Source organism: Podarcis erhardii, assembly GCF_964252035.2.
Source record: "Podarcis erhardii genome assembly, chromosome: 4".
Classification (NCBI taxonomy): domain Eukaryota; kingdom Metazoa; phylum Chordata; class Lepidosauria; order Squamata; family Lacertidae; genus Podarcis; species Podarcis erhardii.
Genome location: NC_138508.1, coordinates 75,743,109 through 75,765,634, shown reverse-complemented (window position 1 = coordinate 75,765,634; position 22,526 = coordinate 75,743,109). Strand labels below are relative to the sequence as shown.

Here is a 22,526-nt window from a genome sequence, read left to right as displayed (position 1 = left end):
GGACTTGTCCTTTTTCTCATTGTTCTGAAGCACTGCTGCTGACCTTATAGCATTATCTTTCTCAAAAATAATGCAAAACATGCTTCAGACCTTTGCTCCTCTATCTGCCTGCAATAATCATACACCTAAAAGGGTATTTTTTCGGGGGCAGAAGCGCTGAAGGGAAATGCATGCAAAAACAATCTCCATTGTCTGTTTCTTCTCTAAAGCAAAAGCAATTAGATTTGCGAGGATAGTGCTCTTTCTCTCACAACCCAGGTTTCTCACTGCATTAGTCTGTGTAATTTTCAGATCTCTGCTCAGGAAGCCAAAGTGCAATTTATGCTAGTGGGTGTTTCCAGAGAACCCTGGCCCTTGAACATATGCTATGGGGATTGGAGGCATAGCTGGTCGGAAAGAAAGCCTTGGCACCCTCCCCACTTCAGTCACAGTGCTGCAAACAGATGCCAGTCGGATATACGAAGCTGGAAACACTGCCCTGTTCTGTAAAACAAACCCACTCAGGCCCAGCCCTGCCATTAGGCAGAGTGAGCCTCAGGCAGCAGATGCTTGGGGGGGGGGGCAGAGTCTAGGAGTTGGGAAGATGGGTGAGTGCCCTATATCCTGCACCGCCTCTCCCCCAATCTAGGCCGCTGTTCTTAAGTGTGGTGGACAGCACTGCCCAGTCGCCAGCTTCGAAATAAGGTTTATCTGCCAGTCTGGTTGGCTTTTGTATGTGGAATGGGAAGGAGGGCGCCATCTTGTCCTTTGCCTCAGGCAGAAAATGCTCTGGGGATGCCTCATCTATGCACAAGAAATACCTCGCAGTTTTCACCCTTCAAAAGGAATAACCGTTCCCACAAGACTGGAGGGGAAATGCCTTCTTCCAGAACCTGCAGGATCGTGCCAAGAATAGCGATCTAACGCACTCGGCGAGTAATACATGGTGGTGAAGTAGTGGAAAAACAAAAGAGTTTTCCTCAGTTCCAGAGGCTGAAAGGCAGCTGAGACTGATGAGAGAGCACCAAATGTTCCCAAGGAAATCTTACTTTTTTGTGGTTTCTCCCTGATGAATTACAGAGACATGCCAACAGCACCCTGGTGTGAAATGAGGACTGGGAGAGGGAGAGGGAATATTGAATAAGCACTTTCAAAAATGTCTAATGAAACACAGTTTGGGACCCCACACTAAGGGGTGGGAGTTAAAGACTCCAATTCCTCTTGGCAAAGGAGGGAGGGGAAGGGTTGTTAGGCCTACGTGGCCCCCATCCTGCTCTGCCTTCTGCAAGATAGGAGCTAAGCACCCACCCTCCTCCTTCATCCTTCCCTGATCAGGAAGCAGTGAGATGGTAAGGGCAGGACTTTGGGTCAGGCGCCCAGTGTCCCGCCAAGCAGTGTGGGCAGCAGGATTCCCCAATACAACAAGGCTAGCTTCTTGCCATGTTCTGAACTTAGCAAAGGAAAATGCACTAGCATCTCAAGTGGGGAGGGTGCCTGAGACTAAAATGGCTCAGGAAGGTCTAAAATTCATGCAATCGATTTCAATTTTGTATGACCCACCCTCCCTCCGACCCCCAAATTGGCAAATATCATTTCCCCACAAAAGCTGCCTTCTCTGTTTTAATCTGTCTGCCATCTCCTTCATATCTTGTTGTCCTTCGCAAGTGACCTAAAAGCTTGCGGCAGCTTATGCACTGCTCTGAACAAAGAAGTGATTTCTACTGTAAAAATTACATTCATTTCTCCACTGGTTTTTGCTTCCACCAAAGCCATGTGGCTGCTGGAAGTTTGCCCACAAGAAATGCAAGGAAGGGAAGGAAACATTTCGCGCTAGAAAATGTTCCCCACCTCCACTTTAAATGAAAGAGGGATAGCTCTGGCTGAAAGAAAGAAAATGTGTCTGCTAATCAGTCTGAAAGCCAAGGTACTTGCCTATTGCCAAAGTCATTGTTTTGAGTTTGTCTCTGACCAGTTTCACAACCATCCCCTTCTGAATTGGGGTAGAGCGGCAACACAACACAGAGCGGCACCTCCTGGCTAGCGAAAGGAATTTGTCCTGCAGGCCTTTCTCGAGGGCATAAGCCAAGGTCCTCCCGTCAACCACCAAGCCCAAGTTGGGATGCACCAAGGCTGATGGCTGCACATAGAGAGGGGTGAACCTCACTTGCGAGTTCCCGGTAGGTTTTTCAGCCGCTTCGTTCGAACATTTAGACTCGATGCGCTTCAAGTGTTGCTCCAGCAATGTGGCACACATTTCCTAGAATAAAAGACAACAATAAGTTGAGTGTGTGGAGTTACAGTGAGAAGAAAAAAGAGGCAAGCTCTGGGTTTTGCTCCATGATCTCGATTTGCTTTACTTGAGAAATTCCTAATTTCTTTAAATCAGTGTTACCCAAAGCAACATATAAATGAAAACCACCAGAATAAGGACAGCCACTCAGAAGGAGGGGAGGGGAGAGATTGGAAGATTAAAAAAGAAAACAGCATTAGAACTTTGCAGAAGAGCTTCCATATGCAATGGTCATCTTCGCTGGGAGGATTTTTAAGCAGAGGTCCTGGGTGCTTTAGCGGAGATTCCTGCAATGAAGGGTGGGTTAGACTAGATGACCGTCAGGGTCCCTTTCAACTCTATAATTCTGTGATTCATAATCAAGCACATCCCTTTGGGACATTTTACCTCCAGGCCAGGCTTGCAAAACTTGCAAGCTGAACACAGCCGATCACACATTTAATGTGGCCTAACAGATGGAGGGGGGACGCGGGTGCTGCTGTGGTATACACCACAGAGCCTAGGACTTGCCGATCAGAAGGTCGGTGGTTCGAATCCCTGCGACGGGGGTGAGCTCCCGTTGCTCGGTCCCTGCTCCTGCCAACCTAGCAGTTCGAAAGCACGTCAAAGTGCAAGTAGATAAATAGGTACCGCTCAGGCGGGAAGGTAAACGGCGTTTCTGTGCGCTGCTCTGGTTCGCCAGAAGCGGCTTAGTCATGCTGGCCACATGTCCCGGAAGATGTACGCTGGCTCCCTTGGCCAATAAAGCGAGATGAGCGCCGCAACCCCAGAGTTGGCCACGACTGGACCTAATGACCAGGGGTCCCTTTACCTTTACCAGATGGAGGACAATCACTGCAGCAAAAAATGAGGTTTATCAAGCTTTCCCAGGGCAGGGTGGCATCCACGCATGGCTGGAAGGCTGTGCTTGTCTTGGTAGCTCACATATTACACAGGAATGTCTAGGTATACATGTTTAGTAAGCCTTCAGCATGGACAGACATGCTATGAAAGGCTGAGAGCCTGCTAGATTTACAAGACCCAGCACTGCACGGCAATGTCACCATACCGGCGAATCGGCATTCAAGGTGATGATTTCTTCGTCATGGTCCAACAGCTTGCAGGCATAAGCAATATTAACGGCTGTTTCCTGTTTGTCTCCAGTTAGAACCCAGATCTGCAGCCCGGCTTTACGCAGGTTTGCAATGGTTTCTGGAACTCCGTCCTGTAAACGGTCCTCAATGCCCGTCGCACCTATGACACAAAGCAAACGGAAGCAAATTTAAAACCAGGACTTTAAATAGATAACCACACACACTTAACCGTGTGCGTTCAGGGGCTGGGAGAGTGGCGGTGCCACCCCTACACCACCGTAGGAACTGCCGCTGCATTGGATTCTTCCGGTAAGGAAAGAGGAAGGGATGAGTCCTCACCAAAGAAGACTAGATAAGTAAGATAAAGGACTATGCAGAACTGGAAAAATTAAGAGAATCTAATGATGAGTTTTTTATGGAAGAATGGATGCCTTTTTTGGACCACGTGAAGAAATATTATAGTATGATGAACTTGCGAGGTAGGATTTGAGCTATGAACAACAGAAGTAATTATATAATATTGTGGTTATGATTTAATAGATAGAAGACAGGGCAGAAGGGGAGAAACAACAACTCCATGGAAAAAGGGGTGGGAAGTTGACAAAAATAAAAGACAAAATTGTGTTTTGATTGCATATGTCAAAAATGTTGAAACTTAACAAAGTATAATTAAAAGAAAAAGAAAGAGGAGGGGATTTTGGCAGTTCCTCTCTCCCCCTGAAGCTCTCATTGACCCTTAAAAAGCATGTTGATGGATCCTACAGAACAAGGCGAAAGGTGGTCAACGGAGTTAACAGAGGCACTGACTGGCTCAAAAGCTGTTCCGTGACTGTGAGGGCTCCACTTGAATTCCCCCTTTACAGTCATACCTTGGGTTGCGAACGCCGTGTGTTGCGTGTTTTCGGGTAATGGACTGCGCCGAACCCGTAAGTACTGGAATGGGTTACTTCCGGATTTCGGCGCTCGTGCAGAAGCGCTAAATTGTGCTTTGCACATAAGTGCTGAATCGCATCAGGCATGTGTGCAGACGTGGCACTGTGGGTTGCGAACGCTGCGGGTTGCGAACGTGCCTCCCGCACGGATCATGTTCGCAACCCGAGGTATGACTGTGTTATGTGGGACTAGGAAAATCAAAAGCGCAATCAGGTGTTCCAGAATTTGCTGCATCCATGTCAGCTGATATACCACCTGACTGCAAGTAATTCCAGAGATTAATGGCAACCACTGAGAGATTGCGCCTCAAATTCACCCTCTCAATTGCTAGGCACACGCCTTTCCTTCCTGCTTGCTGTTACCTAGAAGATGCAAATCAGTCTCTATCCGCACAGCTGACTGGAACAGCAGCTCTTCCCGGTTGTCGATGGAAGATTCTGCTTCAATGTGACTTTTCAACCAGCAGGAATAGTCTTCCTTGCTCAGGACCTGTTGAAGAAGGAAAGAAAGAGGGAGGGAGGCAAGGAGGAGGAACATTCACATCAAAGGAACATAAAAGGCCACAGACCAGCACAGAGACACCGAATGAAAAACCCCATGGTTTCAGTAGGTTTGAAAATACCTCATGCTGTGTTATATATAAAATAACAACCCCCTCCCCATATATGTGAGATACACCCCCCCAAATGAATTTAGGACGTTTCAGGCACTTACTTTCTTTGCAATGCACAAAGTTCTCAGCCCATCAGCAGCATAAAGATTAAGAAAATTCTGAGTTTTGCTTCGGATTTTCTTTTGATGTCTGTCTCGAGGGTCATCTGGAAATGTTTTTTTTTTTTTTAAAAAAAAGCAAAACACTTAAAAATTATTAAATACCAGTAATTTTGTAGTCTAAAAATGAACGATCCTTTTCTCTCCCTTGTGGCTGGAAATAAAAGCCATATATATAATAGAAACACTAATATCCCCCAGGAAACCCCAAATCTTCCTGCTCAAAGACAAGTATTTTGTGTATGCCACATAGTTTTTCTCTTATTTAAAAATGTGCCAAAGAGTCTTGTATTATTATTTTTAAATGTTTACTTTCTGTTCAGCTGCTTGCATTGATATAGCTACAGGTGTATCATTTCTTCCATGAGAAGGACATGTCTGTCCTACTTTATTGGTTGCAATCCTATTTCTACAAAATGAGTTGTGCTGGGTTGCACTAATGTAGCTCACTATGGGGGGGGGGGAGAGAGATGGAACTAGGGTGGCACATAGACAATGGGCCTCAGATGCCACCAAGACCATGTACCTATGGAATGTTTTGATTTTCTGGACAATACTGGAGTTTTATTAACTTTGCTTCTAAGCTTTGAGGTTTGTTTGTTTGTTTGTTAAGGAAAAGTAGGTAGAAGAGACGATAACAAGGGGAGGGACAGAAAGAAATGCACTGATATGGATTTGGAGTTCTGAGCCTTCATCGCATAGCATCAACTTTAGCCTGGTTGCTTTGCTGAATTTGTTAATACTTATGCTGGGTGGCATTTTGTTATTTTTAGCTGTATTACTTAAATTATCTTTGGTGAGCCATCAGATGTCTTCACAAAATGGAGTAGAAACCATCTCTCTCTCTCTCTCTCTCTCTCTCTCTCTCTCTCTCTCTCTGTATATACAGTCATACCTCGGGTTAAATATGCTTTGAGTTGAGTGCGTTTGAGTTGCGCTCCGCGGCAACCCGGAAGTAACGGAGAGTGTAACTTCCAGGTTTCGCCGCTTGCGCATGCGCTCAAAATGACGTCACGCGCATGCGCGGAAGCGTCGAAAAGCGACGTGCGCGTGCGTGCAGACGTACCATCGCTAGATACGTTTACCTCTAGATGCGAACGGGGCTCCGGAACGGATCCCGTTTGTATCTAGAGGTACCACCGTATATAGAAAAAGGAGGGCTAAAAACTTGTTTCTGTGACAAATAATCCTCCATTTCCCAGGATTCTCTAACCTAAGCCAATTACAATATTCAGTTCCGTATTGTTACTGAATAAATGAGCATTATAAATTGTTCATATTTTAAATTGTAATAATAAGACGTGATTGCACCACATTTCTTTAACTAGAGCTCTCTTTCAGCTAGCAAGAAACAGACATTCCAAAGCAAGTTTTTTTAGGTTGCGAGATCTAAGTAGCATATCAGAATAGGGAAGCTTACTTTCAGTGCTAGAATGACAAACAGTTCTTAATTCTGTGGTCCTAGTCTAACTTACGTATGTGAAGGACAAAAAGTCCAAGCTTGCATGTTTGTTTTATTTTATTAAACAAATAATGCAGAACGAAAACGATTTCACGGCAATTTGCTCTAGTGTTTTCCAGTAATATTAAGTTAATTATGGTAGGAAATTTATGCTGAAACCAACATTTGCTGTCAGACTAAAGGACTGAAGTTCACAGATCCACAAGTTGCAAATGTGTCAAAGAAAACAATCCAATTTGACTAGCAAATCCGAAGTACAGAGTTCATTTCAGCCTCACATTTTATTGGCGACATCAAAGCATCGACTACAGAACATCGCCACTTTTTATTGATTTCAGATCCCCCCTGCATAAGTGCAGAACACAAATCTCTGCAAATGGACAGGAAAAACTGCTCCAAATATAAAAATTCTGGAAAAAAATAACCCAGCACAATACATTGAATACTAGAGCGAGTGAAAGCTCATCCATTTTTAGATTTGTTCAGCCACAGGGCCGATACCTCACTGTCAGGTTACTGCTTCTAAAGAGATCATAAAGACGGAAGATGCTATGAACATAGTTCCTCAAAAAAAATTACAGCAGGGCACAAATCTATCTGTGTTGTGGCAGAGAAAGTCAGCCCTAAGCTGTTATGCTTTTTTCCATAACCTGAGAGGGGAAGTTTGTACCTGAAGAGCAGGGCAGAAGGAGATCCATGATAGCCGAATCCGCTCCTTTAGTGTAAACATTGATCTCATCGGTGAGAGGATGCCTGACCACCACAGACATCCGTTTCCGGATGGAGTCAAAGCCCAGAATGTGCAAGAGTTCAAAGGTCAGTCTCCCCAGGTGAGGCAGCTCTACAGAGACCTGGTCAGGAAGCCTACCAACCAAAGCGCAGTCGTAGGCTCTTGCCGCATAGACAAGGGCGGCTTCGTCTGGGCTCTCTGCCTCGTAGCGTAGTTCACCCTCTCTCGGCCCATTGCCCAGTGTCCATTTGGGCTGCTGGGAACCGTAGCTATTGTTATTCACCTGGGGAGAGTTAGCTAGCTTTTCTTCTTCGTTGAGTAAAGTGCTTTCCGTGGATGCGGACGAGATCATGCTGGAACCAGCTCGCTGTGTCGATTTGCTGGTGGCCAGGCTGGACGAGCTGCTGTTGTTGGAGCCGGACGTCAGGCGGCTGGGCGTGAGTCTCCGAATGAAATCCTCGATGGTCTTGACAGGAGACTTCAGCTCAAATCTGATCCGAACCTTAAGAAACGAGGACCAAAAATGATGTACAGGTGGTATTTAACTCCTAGTAAATTAGCAAAACTGTATAAAACATGCTCAAATGTATGCTGGAAATGTAAAGGAAAAGAAGGCACCTTTTATCATATGCGGTGGAATTGTAAGGTAGTAAAAGGATTTTGGGAAATGATATATAATGAATTGAAAAAAAATATGTTTTAAATAACCTTTGTTAAAAAGCCTGAAGCCTTCCTTTTAGGAATTCTAGGTGCTGAAATCCCAAAGGAGCAGAAAAGACTATTTATGTATGCAACCACGGCTGCACAGATGTTACTTGCCCAGAAATGGAAAGAAGATAAAGTTCCTACCAGAGAAGAATGGCTGATGAAGTTAATGGACTATGCTGAAATGGCTAAAATGACCGGAAGAGTCAGAAATAAATTTCAATAAGGAATGGGGAAAATTTATAACTTATCTTAAAGACCATTGTAAACAGTTAAAATTGTTAGTAGGACTGGAATATCACTTGTAGTTTAAGGTTGTTTCTGGATATAAAGGAAGAGGTAAGGGTTTGGATTTTTATAAAAGATGCGGAATTGATTAATAACAGGACCCACTAAAGGGGAGGATGGAAATCCAGGAGATTCCTCGGAATCTTGTTTTTATGATTTATGTTGAATATATTTCTGTAAAATTTTAAATTGAAAAACCAAATAAATAAATTTATAAAAAGAAAAAGAAACAAGGACCAACCACCAAGAAGGGAGACTCGGGTGAGAAATCAGCCTATGTAAATCTGACAGTGCAAATTAATAGAAGCAGAGCACAGTGGATGTTTTGCACACATTTCTGGAGCTAATAAAAAGGCTTCCGAAAGCAAAAAATAAAAACAGGGCACAAGGTTATTCCACAGCAGGTGCAGGAACTTGTGGCCCTCCAGATGTTAGAATTGTAGAGCTGGAAGGGACCCTGAGGATCATCTAGTTTAACCCCCTGCAATGCGGGAATATGTAGCTGTCTCACACGGGGGTCGAACCTGCAACTTTGGCATTATCAGCACCATGCTGTAACTAACGGCATAAACCATCACCATTGGCCATGATGGCTGGGGCTGATGGGAGTTGGAGCCCAACAACACTACTGTGATTATATTAAAAAACCCTCAATAGTTGCCCAAGTATCTGCCCCTTTTCATCCTTTCTTGCCCTATCTGACTTTGACGGTGCAGCCATCAGGAGCAGGCACAAGCCCTAGGCACAAATAACTGTTGTCAGCCACGCGAATCCTTAAATGAGATGTACACAAATATATCGCCTTTCTCCCAATGTAGTATTCTTTGTTTATTTAACAAAATTTATATGCTGCTAAATTGTTAGAAACAAAACCTCTAAGTGGTTTAAAATCATCCTTGTACTGCCTGAAAAGAGGAATAATCAAACATTGGTCCCCCCCCCCCAATACTGCTCCAGTATAGGGTTCTTTGCAATTAAATTTAATGAGATCAACACTGCCCTTGACAAAGTCCATGGAAACGGCAGTAAATATGCCTGGGAGGACATGCTCAGGATCAAACTATACTTTTTCAGGAGTCAGAGCCATTATCTCTGTAGGGGTTCTTTCAGAGGGAACACGCAAACACACCAAAGTCTCCAGAAGCAGAGTCGCAGCTGCCCACAAACATCTGGTTGGTCACTGTGAGCACAGGATGAGGACTAGAACTAGAACTAGATGGGCCATCAGACTGATCCAGCAGCCTCTTCTTAGGTTTTCACGTCACAACTTTCAAAAATCTATCCTAAAGCAGGCTTAAGCTTCTTTGCACTGTTTCTCCCCTGTCAGGGAACTGCCATCAGCTCAGAGGCAAGAGGTGGAAAGGCAGTTGTGTTACAGGGAGCCTCTGAAGATCGTGCGAAGCAGCTCTTCCTCTGGTGAGGAGGGAAGCCCTGCCTCCAGTGGGGAAAGAAGGCAGGGATCAGAAGATGCTAGAGAGAGCCACAACACCGAGCCTGAGCAAGGCGGAGGGGAGGAAAATCCCCCTTTGCCAGCACCCTCCCTGCACAGTCGGTTCGCACGCAGAGAGGGGAGGAGGAGGATGGGCGTCAAATGACTGTTATGCCGGGGAAGGTTTAAGGACCGCCCACTCCCAGATTCTGCTAGCGATTGAGCAGACATGGACTTGAGATGCTCTGCACTGTCAAATGTCTTGTACAGATAATAAAGCCTGGAAAAGACCGGTGGGAGTCTTGCCTGTTCGCTCTCGAGCAACCACGCCGGCACCTAACATCCCCTAACCTACCTTCTGCCGCGGCTGGTTCGGAGAGGTGACGACCACCGTATTGCAAATGGTCAGTGCTATGAAAAAGTCAAAGATGTCAGAGAGTTCGGGGGACAGCTGCGATAACGGTCGGTCGTGGCTCCTTGTGATCTCCAGGTAGCTCGCACACTCGTCGACTTTCTGCAGCAAATGAGGATCCGGCGTGATATCTTTTTCCTGGAATCGAAAGACAGGCAAAGTGAATCCCTTGCAGGCTGGTGCATTTCGAGGGTCTCCAGGCTGAGCTTGTTCTGCAGATGTGCTCTGTCCAGCATATCTCTGATAATCCCATCTGTGTCTTTGGAGAAACCCACTTTTTCTCGCCCCACGGAATATCGTAATCCAAGCCCTGTGCTTTACAAATACAGTTTTCCAGTATGCAAGGGGGTTGGGGTGGGATAATCTCCCCCCACCGGCTTGCAAACACTGTGAAGCAAAGTAATGACCGTTCCTTGTTTACATCGGGGTAGATAACCCTAAGAGTAATTTGAAAGCAACAATGTTTGACCGTGCACCTGCCAACCATCTTTAGAGAAGTTTTCAGCTAAGACCGTTGGCAGTATGTGTATTAATTCAAACACCAATATGTTTTCGCTTCTCAAACTGTAATGCCCATTAATTCTGAAGCTTGTGCTAGTGTGTTGTATTGCAGAAAGGGTGAGCAGAAGGTAGGCTAGGGTCAGGCTTCAGGGACTCGACTTCCTCCCCCCCTTTGGCAGGAGATAAACAGAACAAAGCGAAAGGAGTCTATTACTAGTTAGAGATTTTAATGAACACAGCAAGAGAACAAAGAATCCATTCCTAGGGATGAAGGTGCTCCCAATTAAGGGTTCCACCCACTTCCCCCCTAGTCACCCCGTCAGTTATGTGTCTTGCAACCTGATCTCGCAACCACTGTGCTTTCTGTGCTGTCATCTTATCTGCTCTTTGAACTTGGGCTGAGCGGATGAATGCTTTCCAGAGAAATTGAGTCTGTTAACACTCTCTCTCTCTCCCAGTGCTTCTTCTAGCTGTTCACCACCCAGTTCTTCCCAACTTCTGTCTTCTGAACTATGTCCCTCTGCAAACCACTGCTCCAAATCTATACTGTCCCATTGCTCCTGGGAAGATTCAGGATCCGGATTGGGAGCAGGGAGAGCCTCCCACCATTCGCCCTCAGTGCAGACCTCCTCAGCACGATCCCTGACAGCTGGGATTTACTGGTAGATCGGTGGGTGAGCTGCAGTAGATCAGCAAGGGCTACCAACGCCCAGTAATTTAACAATAGCAATGGCCCTAGTGAGGAGTAAACTACAGTTCCCGGACCCTTGGGTGGGGGGTGTGTGTGTACTTTATAGGTTTGGTGTGTATGCAGTCACTAACCATCATAAAAATCAGGAGAGGCCTGCTCCTTTATCAAATTACAGTGGTACCTCGGGTTAAGTACTTAATTCGTTCTGGAGGTCCGTTCTTAACCTGAAACTGTTCTTAACCTGAAGCACCACTTTAGCTAATGGAGCCTCCTGCTGCCACCGGACTGCCGGAGCACAATTTCTGTTCTCATCCTGGAGCAAAGTTCTTAACCTGAAGCACTATTTCTGGGTTAGCGGAGTCTGTAACCTGAAGTGTATGTAACCTGAGGTACCACTGTAGTGTCTCATGACCCTTTCAGGAATCAGTCTCCATGCCAAACACCACCATTGCTGGCATTTTCTCTTTTATCAGATGCTCTAACCAGGCCTTCCTCCTTCAGACTTTTCTACCTTATGAAAGGACAAAACTTTGTGCATGCTTTTGCAAAGTACAATCCGAAAATTACTCTGCATGTGCCTACCACCAACTGATGCTTCTGTTCCAACTTTTCTGCCTCCTCCCTGTGTCTTTCTGGAATCTACTGAGGAATTTGAGGCATTTTAATTCTGCTCCCTCAGCAAAAACCAAACATCAAAGGAGGATACATCAGTCGCTGCGCACAAACTGCATGTGATTTTCTTGCAAAAGTTAGGGATAGCCGCATGATGTCTCTTGCAGCAAAAACAGCTGTAGAGTCTGGTGGCACTTTAAAAGACTGGATTGCGACATAAGCTTTCGTGGACTCGGGCATGTGGCAAGGCAGGTTTTCAAATCCACGAGAGCTCATGCCGTAATAAACAGTGTTTAAGGAGCCACAATGCTCTTTGATTATAAAAATGACTGGCCTCAAAATTTTGGGGGGCAAGGTGGGGAGGTAACGTGCATAAAACCTGCAGAGTGCATAGCAGGAAACAACGCGTTAGAAAACCGAAACAATAAAGATTCCAACAGAGGTATGAGCAGAGGCCTGCGCAGCTTGTTACTCACAAAGCTGAACACAGGTGTCAGGTGTCACTTTGCTTTTGCGGTTCCCCAAAGGGAACAAAACCAAGAAACGTATTGAGCCTGTGGTGGGATGCAGTGTAGATATCTCATGGTCTGCATTTGCATTGGTAAACCACAAGTTGTACAACCCTATTCTAAGTACAGTGGTACCTCAGGTTACATACGCTTCAGGTTACATATGCTTCAGGTTACAGACTCTGCTAACCCAGAAATAGTGCTTCAGGGAAAGAACTTTGCTTCAGGATGAGAACAGAAATCGGGCTCCGGCGGCGCGGTAGCAGCAGGAGGCTCCATTAGCTAAAGTGGTGCTTCAGGTTAAGAACAGTTTCAGGTTAAGTACGGACCTCCGGAACAAATTAAGTACTTAATCTGAGATACCACTGTACAGTGGTGCCCCGCAAGACGGAAAACCCGCTAGACGAAAGGGTTTTCCATTTTGGAGGCGCTTCGCTAAACGAATTTCTCTATGGGGTTGCTTCGCAAGACGAAAAAATATTGCGAGTTCCCGCGGGTTTTTTTCCGCTTTTTTCCGCCCTTTCCCTAAGCGCTAAGCCGCTTATCAGCTGTTCCGCTGATAAGCCGCTTCTCAGCTGATCGCTAAAAGCCGCTAGACCGCTAATAGCGCTAATCCGCTAAGCTGTCAATGGGCTTGCTTCGCAAGACGAAAAAACCGCTAGACGAAGAGAATCGCGGAACGGATTAATTTCGTCTTGCGAGGCACCACTGTACAACTAAGGTTCCATCAAAAGTATACACTTAAAGCAGTATCATAGTACTTTAGTGGGGCTCAGGAGCCCAGTTATGTCACTCAGTCTTTTTCAAACAGCCTCCCTCGTGGAGCGTTCCCTCAGCCTCCTATCCTCTCTCCTTGGGAGTCCTCTGGGCAGCCACAGCTGCCACCCTGGTCTCTGAGCTGCCACCCCCTACCCCAAAGAGAGATGCCTCCTCACACTGCCTCACTGAGGCCTGGGAAGCACCTCCTGGCCAGCCCCAGAGGCACCATTCGCCTGGGGAGCTTGTAGCCAGGGCTGCCGCAACAAACAGCTGAGTAAGCCTTTGGGAGGCAGAGATGCAAGAGGGCATCAGAGGAGGGAGGGAAGGAAAGAGGGGCAGAGGCCAGTGTTGCCCGCAGCACCCCTGACTATCATTCAAGACACCCCAGGGTGCCATGGCACACTGGTTAAAAACCACTGGCTTAGGGTGTTGAGTGTTGTTTGGAGACCCCCATTCCTCTCACAGAGCTACGATTCCCAGAGTAGTTTAACGGGAACTCTGGGAACTGCAGCTCAGCGAGGGGAATAGAGGTCTCTCAGCAACCTTTAGACTTCCCAGGATTCTTTGGGGTAAGCCACGGCTGTCTAAAGTGCTATGATACTGCTTTAAATGTATAGTGCAGATGGGGCCTAGATATGGGAAGATTAAAACAATGGTTCAGCGGGAAGACCCCAGCATAAAGGGAATACTTACCATGGGGCTACTGAAAGCCGTGTGCTTTGAGAGGATGCTCGCTCTTTTGGCTTCCACTCTGCTCCCCGTGCGCCTATGAGATTTTGTACTCTGGTTCCTGTGGACAACCTTAATGCTCTGGTGACTGCTAATACTATCCCGCTGGGACAATGGCGCCGGTTTAGGGGCAGCTTCTTCATCCTCGGAATCAGCTTCCTGGTACATGGCAATACGTTTTGCTATTGACAAGAAATAACAACAACAAAATTGGCTTGTGGAAGAAATGCAAAAATGAAATAGGAGTACAGAACAGATAAAAAATGTGTTGGGTAACACTGCCAACACAACCAGTGACTAACCCCAAAGGAAAAGTAACACACAGCCTGGTTTCTCAGAGGATGTGATTTGGAGACAATAGATTGACTTAGAAGCCTGGAAGCCCTACTACTGAAATGTCTTCTGTCCTGAGGATGCTAAGTCCTCAGTATGCTGCATTCAGTTGTTTAACTCTTTTGGGAATTAGGGAGTTGGGCACAATCCCCTCTCATTTGCAGGTATAGGCAGCAGAACAGGCACAGGATTAGACACGCCTGGAAATTGTTCGGTTTGGGATGCCTGGCCGTAGCTGTAGATTTCTTACTCCACAAGTACTGGCTGCAAAGCATGCAGGTCAAATTATTTGATAATGGCATTTTAATGCCTTTCAGTAGCTTACAATTACAAGGATGCCACTGACAGACTATATACAAGCCCTACTTCTGCTCCGGATTTGGCTCTCTAGAACCAAAATGAAATGGAAGAAGACACCCCCAAAAGAAACATACAATGTGGATAAGCGTATAGCTCGGCTGCAGAGTGTACATCTTACATGTTTAAGGTCCTTGGTTTAATCGCTAGCTTCTCCTGAGAAGGGCTGCAGCTCATTAGGAGAGCATTAGAAGCATAGGAGAGCATTGGAAGCAGAAGGTCGCTGGTTCAATTCCAGGTAGGCCAGGGACAGAGACTCTTTCCTAGCACCCTGGAGATATGCTGCCAGTTGGTGTAGACAATATGACGCTAGAGGGACCAATGGTAGGAAGTGTCATAAGGCAACCTCTTCTGTTCCAGCTGAAAACATACGGAAAACAGCTGCCTGCCAGCATCTTGGGCAACAGGGACCAATGGCCTGGCGCTGAGTTGATAAAAATACTCAGTGAAATCAGTTTCTTGTATATGGTGCAGAAGCACTCTACATTCATGTGCTTCCAGATAGCCCGGCCCAGGCTGCTCTAGATGTTGCTGCTAAGCTGCTATGAAAACACTTAAGAGACAATGAAAGCTTTCCCCAAGAGGCCAGAATCCTTCCTGCTGGGAATACGATACAGCAAAATCCCAAAGGAAGCCTCAACGGTCTTTATGTATGCGACTACAGCGGCAAGGATTCTCTAAGCTCAGAAATGGAAGGAGGGAAGAAGAACACCTTCAAAGGAAGAAGGACTGACGGAAATCTTGGAATATGCAGAGATGGCAAAACGGACGGCACTGATGAACGATACAAATTTAGAATCTCTCAAAGAAAAATGGAAACCATATCTAGCCTATATAAAAAGTCACTTCCTGCATGCAAAGACTACAGCGGGGCTTGAAGTGCAAGAAAACAGCAGAATACATTAAGAAACATGTTATCGATGAGACAGAACCTGAAAGGCGCAATCGTATGTAATCTGGGTTATCAACATTGGTGTCGGGTGAGTGGGAAGTCATTAGTTTTGTTGAATTGGAATACAGTTGTTGAGTAATGAATGTAACATTCTATATGGGGAAAAGAATAAAATATTATGAGAGAGAGAGACTGACTATGATAGCTTCAGTTCAGGATATAACTGGCTTGTGGGAAAATGAGCCCACCAGTATCTAACCTCACAGATGATGACACATGATCAGGAGGAGATCAGGCTTCAGCTTATGTACCACCATCTCTGGTCAGAGATGGAAGTGGAGGGAAGGTTATCTGCATCAGCTAAGGAAGTCTGCATGAACCAATAGCTGTAATACAGGATGTGGTCCTCCAGATGTTGCTGGATTCCAACTCCCATCAGCCACAGCCAGCATGGCCAATCATCACGGCTAGTGAGAAACATCTGGAGGACCACAGGTCCTCCATCCCTTCTGTACCAGTTTAGATGATCATCCCTGCTTCCTCAAAAGATTTCTTGTCTGTCTGAGGAACAAAGAGGCTGCTCATTCTTGCCTTCATTCCATCCTCAACGGTGCAGGAAGGAACCAGGACTCTCTGATAAGCTTCCCTCAAAAGTCCCATGCAAACACACCCTACTATGCACTCTGACACCCAGGTTTCGTATTATATGACACTTGCTGGAGAATGAACCATTTGGGTATTACAACGCAACACAGATGAGTCTTAATTGAACATCAACTTTTAATGACTGATATAGACAAAATAATTAGTTATTTAATGCAGTACATGGCTTCCCTCATTTTCTGGCTCAATGTGACAAGGCTATTACATTCTGAAATAGCTCATAAAATCCACCGGAGCCCATTAGAAAACTCCCTTAGCAGTACAGCTTTCCCTAAAGCCACCTACATTATCTGCAGCTCTGCCGGCAAAAGACCAAAAATAAGAATAATAAAATAAACCAGAAAGAGGCCACCAAGATGATTAAAAGCAAACAAACAAAGACAACACATCAGGGAAGATTGGGAACTTTGCCGAGAATTTTGTTCACAGGATATTAATTTAAAATCCGTGGCAAAAGAGGAAATGGGAGGTCAGAGTGTAATAAATGCAACACTGCAAATAGCTGTGAATAATGATTTTCAAAAACCTCACTCCACAAAGGCTCTTCAAAAAACTCGTTAAGGACTAAAATAGCTTTAAGTCTGGCAGTTATCTATTTGCGGACTACAATGCCAAGTGGTCAAGAGGATTAAAAGAACTTCCTCAGTGATACATTTGAAATGTCATTTCTTTATAGGCGATGGCATAACTGCAATGCATTCCAGATAACATTTATGGATCTACATTAATCTGGATCTGCAGCAAAGGCTTTATATTGGAAATCAAATATTAGGGAGACGATGGCAGCGAATTCGCATTGTTTGTACTAAATGGAACAACAATGGCATAGTACTTCTAGGAACAAGATGGATGCTAAGCCCCAACTGGCAGACTAGCTGTGCTGCCGGCGAATGAATCCTCAACAGCACAGCTACCATCATTAAGGACATGAATGGAGTTGCCAGAGAATATGCCATACGGATGGATCAAGTGCATGGTTTGTTGCTGATCCTGGCTCATTCCTTTGCGGCTGTGGTGCACTTGTAAGCCAAGACAAGCTTTCCTCAAGCCCTTCTCAAAGAATCTCCATTTTTCCAAATTCATTGCAGAAGCATCAAAGATGTCAGAACTGGGAGGTGTGCAATTGTAACAGGTGCTCTGTTCTTGTTACTGGTCTTTGAGTTCTGTTCTGGCCTTGCCAAGTTATCTTTTTACCTGAACAAGGCTCTATTTCTATGTTTAGTGAAGGATGATTGCTGATGGGTCTCCGGAAGATTGAGCGGATGAGACCAAAAGTGCGCCCAGCAGTCCAGAAGGAGGTTTCTACATGTGCTGTAGAGGGAAGTGAGGAGCAGATAGGGCTCATCAACTTGGGAAGGTAGCCTAGGAGATGGAAAACTCTGGTCCTAAACCTCTGCTGCCTTGTGGGATATCTTTGGGAGAAGAAAAACCTAGAGAGTACACCTACACAAATCTCAAGTAGAGTCCCTAAGGCGGTTGGATGGCACCTTGTACACCTCCTTCTGGCAACGCCGGCAGCCAAGCTGAACATATTGCTCTGCTTTCCTTTGGATGACATCAGCAAGGCCGAGAGGGGCAGCCCAGGTACTTAATACACCCTGCCCAGGCTTGAGTCCAGGGGAGGTCAATGCTGCTGCTAATGCAGTGGTTTGAATTCAGTGGGGGACTCCCTGGTCTTGAATGAGGTAACTGTGCCCCTGAAGGACCAGGTGCGCAGCCTGGGAGTCATTTTGGACTCATAGCTGTCCATGGAGGCACAGTCAATTCTGTGTCCTGGGCAGCTGTCTACAAGTTCCACCTGGTAAGCAGGCTGAGACCCAACCTGCCCGCAGACTGACTTGCCAGAGTGGTACATGCGCTGGTTATCTCCTGCTGCTTGGACTATTGCAAAGAGCTCTACATGGGGCTACTTTTGAAGGTGACCAGGAAAATACAACTAATCGAGAATGCGGCAGATAGACTGGTGACTGGGAGTGGCTGCTGAGACCATATAACACCAGTCCTGAAAGACCTACATTGGCTCCCAGTACGTTTCCGAGCACAATCCAAAGTGTTAGTGCTGACCTTTAAAGCTCTAATCGGCCTTGGCCCAGTATACCTGAAGGAACGTCTCCACCCCCATCATTCAGTCCAGATACTGAGGTCCAGCTCTGAGGGCCTTCTGGTGGTTCCCTCATTGTGAGAAGTGAGGTTACAGGGAACCAGGCAGAGGGCCTTCTTGGTAGTGGCACCCGCCCTGTGGAACGCTCTTCCATCAAATGTCAAGGAAATAAACAATCTGACTTTTAGAAGATATCTGAAGGCAGCACTGTTTAGGGAAGTTTATAGTGTTTGATCATGTTTTTAATATTCTGTTGGGAGCCTCCCAGAATGGCTAGGGCAACCTAGCCAGATGGGCAGCATACAAATAATAAAATTATTATTATTATTCTTACTCATCCCCAGCTGCACACTCCATTGTCTCTCAAGATAGATGGATGCCAACCAGGTTGCCGCCTCCTCACTCATGATTCATGTCTACATCTTCCATCCACAACTGTGTGGATTGTACTGTAATCCTGATGACATATAGTCCATCATGAAGTGTGTCTTCATCGACCCAGAAAGGTGCAGGTGCTATCCGCAGCAGGATGGGAGCAACTACAATCATGTCACTCTAGGGCCTAGAGGCATTCTGGACTGAAGAGTGCCCACTGTTTATCCTGCCCGCATCTGGTCCCATACTAGGAATGGCTTGGCTGCCTTCTGGTTCCTAAGACTGAATCCACATCCAAATATAATTTTGCTTTCCTGTTTTCCCCTCCTGGAATGCGCATGCTTGCCGTTAACTAATAAATGCTGAATTTGCACAATCTTACCTACACACCTATATATCATACAATAGATTTTATGCACAGTGCTGAAAGAAAGAAAGAAAATAAGGAAAGAGAAGAAGGGGTCGGGTGATTCAAAGGGACTGCGATTTAATTGACTTCTAGGATAGCAGAGTTACCAAGTCCCTCTGGGTTTCTGTTGTGACCAAAATAAGCAATGTGCAAACTTTAAAATGCCTGGGTGCAAATATAGAAAGAATAACTGTGTGTGTGGGGGGGGGGGAGGCACTCATAATTAAAAAGGAAGGATAGATTGGGCACTGCCTAAGAAGGAAACGGGGTACTAATTGTGTAAAATGCCCTCGTTTCATTAATGATTTGTGCCATTGGAGAATAAATAGTGACACTACAAAATGTGTTCAGGATTCCCCCCCCCCCCATTTCTTTATTTCATCAGTAGCAATGAATGGATGCCAATTGCAAACAAGTCTTAGGCAAGCTCGGCCAGTTCAAAGTTTACTGCTTTGTTTTTGTTTATTTATTTATTTATTTATTAAATTTTGACATAAACATATTTCACAAACGTACAAAAGACAAAATGAAAAAGAAAAAACAGAAAAAGAGAATGAAAAAAAAGAAAAGAAAAAGAAAAAGAGAAAAAAACAAAATACATACAACTTTAAATAACATTGATCGACTTCCCTTTATCTCGATTTCGGAAAATATTGCCTTGTTTATCTATCTGCTATGTCTATTCCTTAATAAAACTTTTTACGTAGTAAGCGTTATCTCATGCCTACTGTGATTTCTGTAAGTACATATGTGTTTCTGATCAACATTTTGATTTTCCCCTTGTCTCTATTTCCATATATATCCTAAATTTATTCCATTCATTGTTAAATTTTGCACTTCTTTGATTTCTTATTTTCTGTGTCAATTTAGCCAACTCCAAATAATCGGATAGTTTAAGTTGCCACTCCTTTAGCGTTGGGATTTTTGGTGTTTTCCAGTACTGTGCTATGAGGGTTCTGGCAGCCACCATTGCAGTTTACTGCTTTGTTTATGAAATATAAAGAAACATGTTACACAGGATTACTCCCACCCTGGACACAACTATTTTAAAAATGTGTTGGAAAAATCTAATTATAGCTCTTCTACATCACATATAGCTTGGCCCTAAGATAATGACTGGCCCTCCTTTTTTTGTTGGCAATGGTGCTGCAAGTCTAAAGGATGAGACACCAGTATCTATCTATCTATCTATCTATCTATCTATCTATCTATCTATCTCTGAAGCCTTCACATAAACCCTTTAGTGTAGTTTTGCCTCTTGAGTACTGAGCTGGTGACCACAGTGGAGGCAAGCAGGAATGTATGGTCCAACTGTGCCACAGCCAGACCCTGTTCAGTTTAGACATGCCAGAAAAATACTGGGCCCTGTTGTACATGCTGGTCACTGATATGATTAGATGTCAGAAACAGATGCTGAGTTTCCACAAGAAGACCAAAGAAAGCTAGGTCATTTGGTATGACAACTTTTTCTGCTGTTTAAGATGCAAAGGGTGTGTTTTTAAGATGCAAATGCTCCTCACATGTATTGCTAAGCTTTCGACACCATGAAAGGCCATTTGATCTGCACTATGACCAACACCACTCAGAACATTCAATTCTCTCTCTGTACCCCACCCCGCCCAACTCAAAAGAAGCAATTTCTATGAACCTTACAGTCCATAAGATGCTATGATGGGACAACTGCCAGTGTCAATATTTTTATTCCTTGACTTCTGGTGTTCTTGGATTAGCCCCAAACAGAAGGCACTTTATTAAGAGCAAAGAGGTATGCGCTGTTCAGAAACACACACACGTAGCAACTTGCGAATAAAGCTCATTTCAATCATTCAATGTTTGTTTGTGTGTCTTCATGGATGTTTCAAGGTGGGGCAGGATGGGTGAGCTCAGCAGGTCAGAGCCTAAGATAGGTTAACCAGCTCAGTGAGACGGCATCTGTTTCTCACGCAGAAAGGTCCCGTCTGAAACCCTGGAGAAACTGTCGCTAGCCAGTGTAGACAATACTGAAGGAGATGTACCAATGGCCTGACTCGCTTTAAGACAGCTTGCTATGTTCCTAAGGAACTTGCCCGTCTCTCCCAACCCACCAGCCCTGCAGCCGCCAGCACATGCCAAAAGCCTCTGAGTGAGCCATGATGTGAGGGGCTGTGGAAAAAACTGCCTCAAATCAGATGAGGATCTTAAGATAACTTAAGGATGATCATGGAAGGGAAAGGTTCCTCTTTCTCTCTCCCCCTGTGCTCTATCACACATTGTTTGGGGGGACCTCAAACCCTCCGGAGATGCTTTGTGAGGAGCCAAGAAAAGGACCAGAAACTTTCCTTCCATGAACTCCCTTCAGTGAATTGGGGCTTTATTGCCACCTGGCCTGGCACAAGCACCAGTGCCATGCAAGGCAGATGCTGAGGCCTACTGCTGCGAAGAAAGTTCTGCAAAGTTGTCTTCTTGTTTCAGAGAGACAGAGTAAAGAAGAATCTCAGAAACTTTCTCAGAAAAATAAATCATTTAAGAACTACTGGTTCAGCTTTGGCTTACACACCTCGAATCAAGAATCTGGCTTTTAAGTGGGGATAGGTAAATCTGTCAATTTTAACCCCCCCCCATAGGTTCTTCTCAATTATTTTTACATTTCTCATGGCGATTCGTCAGCATTTCAGTGAAAAGTTTCCTTTAATATGCACATTTTTAAATGCAGTTTTGCCTAATATGCACATTTCCCCAAAGCAATGAATTTTTTTAATGTTATTGCTACCAATATGTGCCTCTCTCCATATGAACCTACCTGGACCCTGAGATCATCATCTGAGGCCCTTCTTCATAAGAGTTCTGGAGGGTGGCAACATGAGAACGGGCCTTTTCTGCAGTGGCTTTTCATTTGTGGAACGCTCTCCCCACGGGTGTTTGGCTGGCGCCTTCATTATATACCTTTAGGCCCCAGGCAAAATTGTTCTTCTTTGACATCTTATATTCCATTTTAATGTGTTTGTGGGATGGGGGCAGGGAAGAGAGGGTTATTGGTTTGTGTTTGTTGTTTTTATCATGTATTTTAAGCTTTTTATTGTACTGAACTGCCCTGAGATCTACAGATGAAGGGCAGTATAATAATAATAATAATAATAATAATATGATGATGATGATGATGATGATGTGTACAAACTTTTAGCTCAGCATATGCATTTCTCTACTCATTACTTGGCGGCAGAACTGCACTGTAAAATTCAAATGAGTGTGAATTTCACAACTGAAACATCTGCATTTCAGTGTGCTTATTGTTTAGGAAAGTGCAAATTAGGGTGTTCACCCTTAAATGTTAAATGCAAACTGCATTGAACCTTTCTACCACCCCACCCCATAGACGAGAGCCAATTTTATGTACATTAAATGAAATGAAAATATATCATACTTGCCATTGGCATCGTGGGAGTACTCTACGCCAGAAACAGTGCACCTTCGGAAAACCATTTTATTCTCGGTAAGAGTTCCAGTCTTGTCTGAAAATATATACTGAATCTGACCTAAATCTTCA

At 44.9% G+C, this 22,526-nt stretch overlaps 1 protein-coding gene across 2 annotated transcripts in view; it reads right to left on the bottom strand.

Moving 5' to 3' along the window:
* Positions 1-22,526, bottom strand: part of ATP10A (ATPase phospholipid transporting 10A (putative)) — a 40,420-nt gene extending 17,894 nt beyond the window's left edge. The window contains exons 1-8 of one of the 2 annotated variants that reach the window (XM_081858963.1): positions 22,404-22,526; positions 13,838-14,055; positions 10,016-10,210; positions 7,179-7,740; positions 4,990-5,093; positions 4,638-4,764; positions 3,318-3,502; positions 1,912-2,236 (exon numbers count right to left, since the gene is read on the bottom strand). In XM_081858963.1, coding sequence (XP_081715089.1) covers positions 1,912-2,236; positions 3,318-3,502; positions 4,638-4,764; positions 4,990-5,093; positions 7,179-7,740; positions 10,016-10,210; positions 13,838-14,055; positions 22,404-22,416 — 1,729 coding nt within the window. In that variant the 5' untranslated portion in view covers positions 22,417-22,526. The remainder of the gene's footprint in view (positions 1-1,911; positions 2,237-3,317; positions 3,503-4,637; positions 4,765-4,989; positions 5,094-7,178; positions 7,741-10,015; positions 10,211-13,837; positions 14,056-22,403) is intronic. The other variant, XM_081858962.1, reaches the window with a different exon arrangement.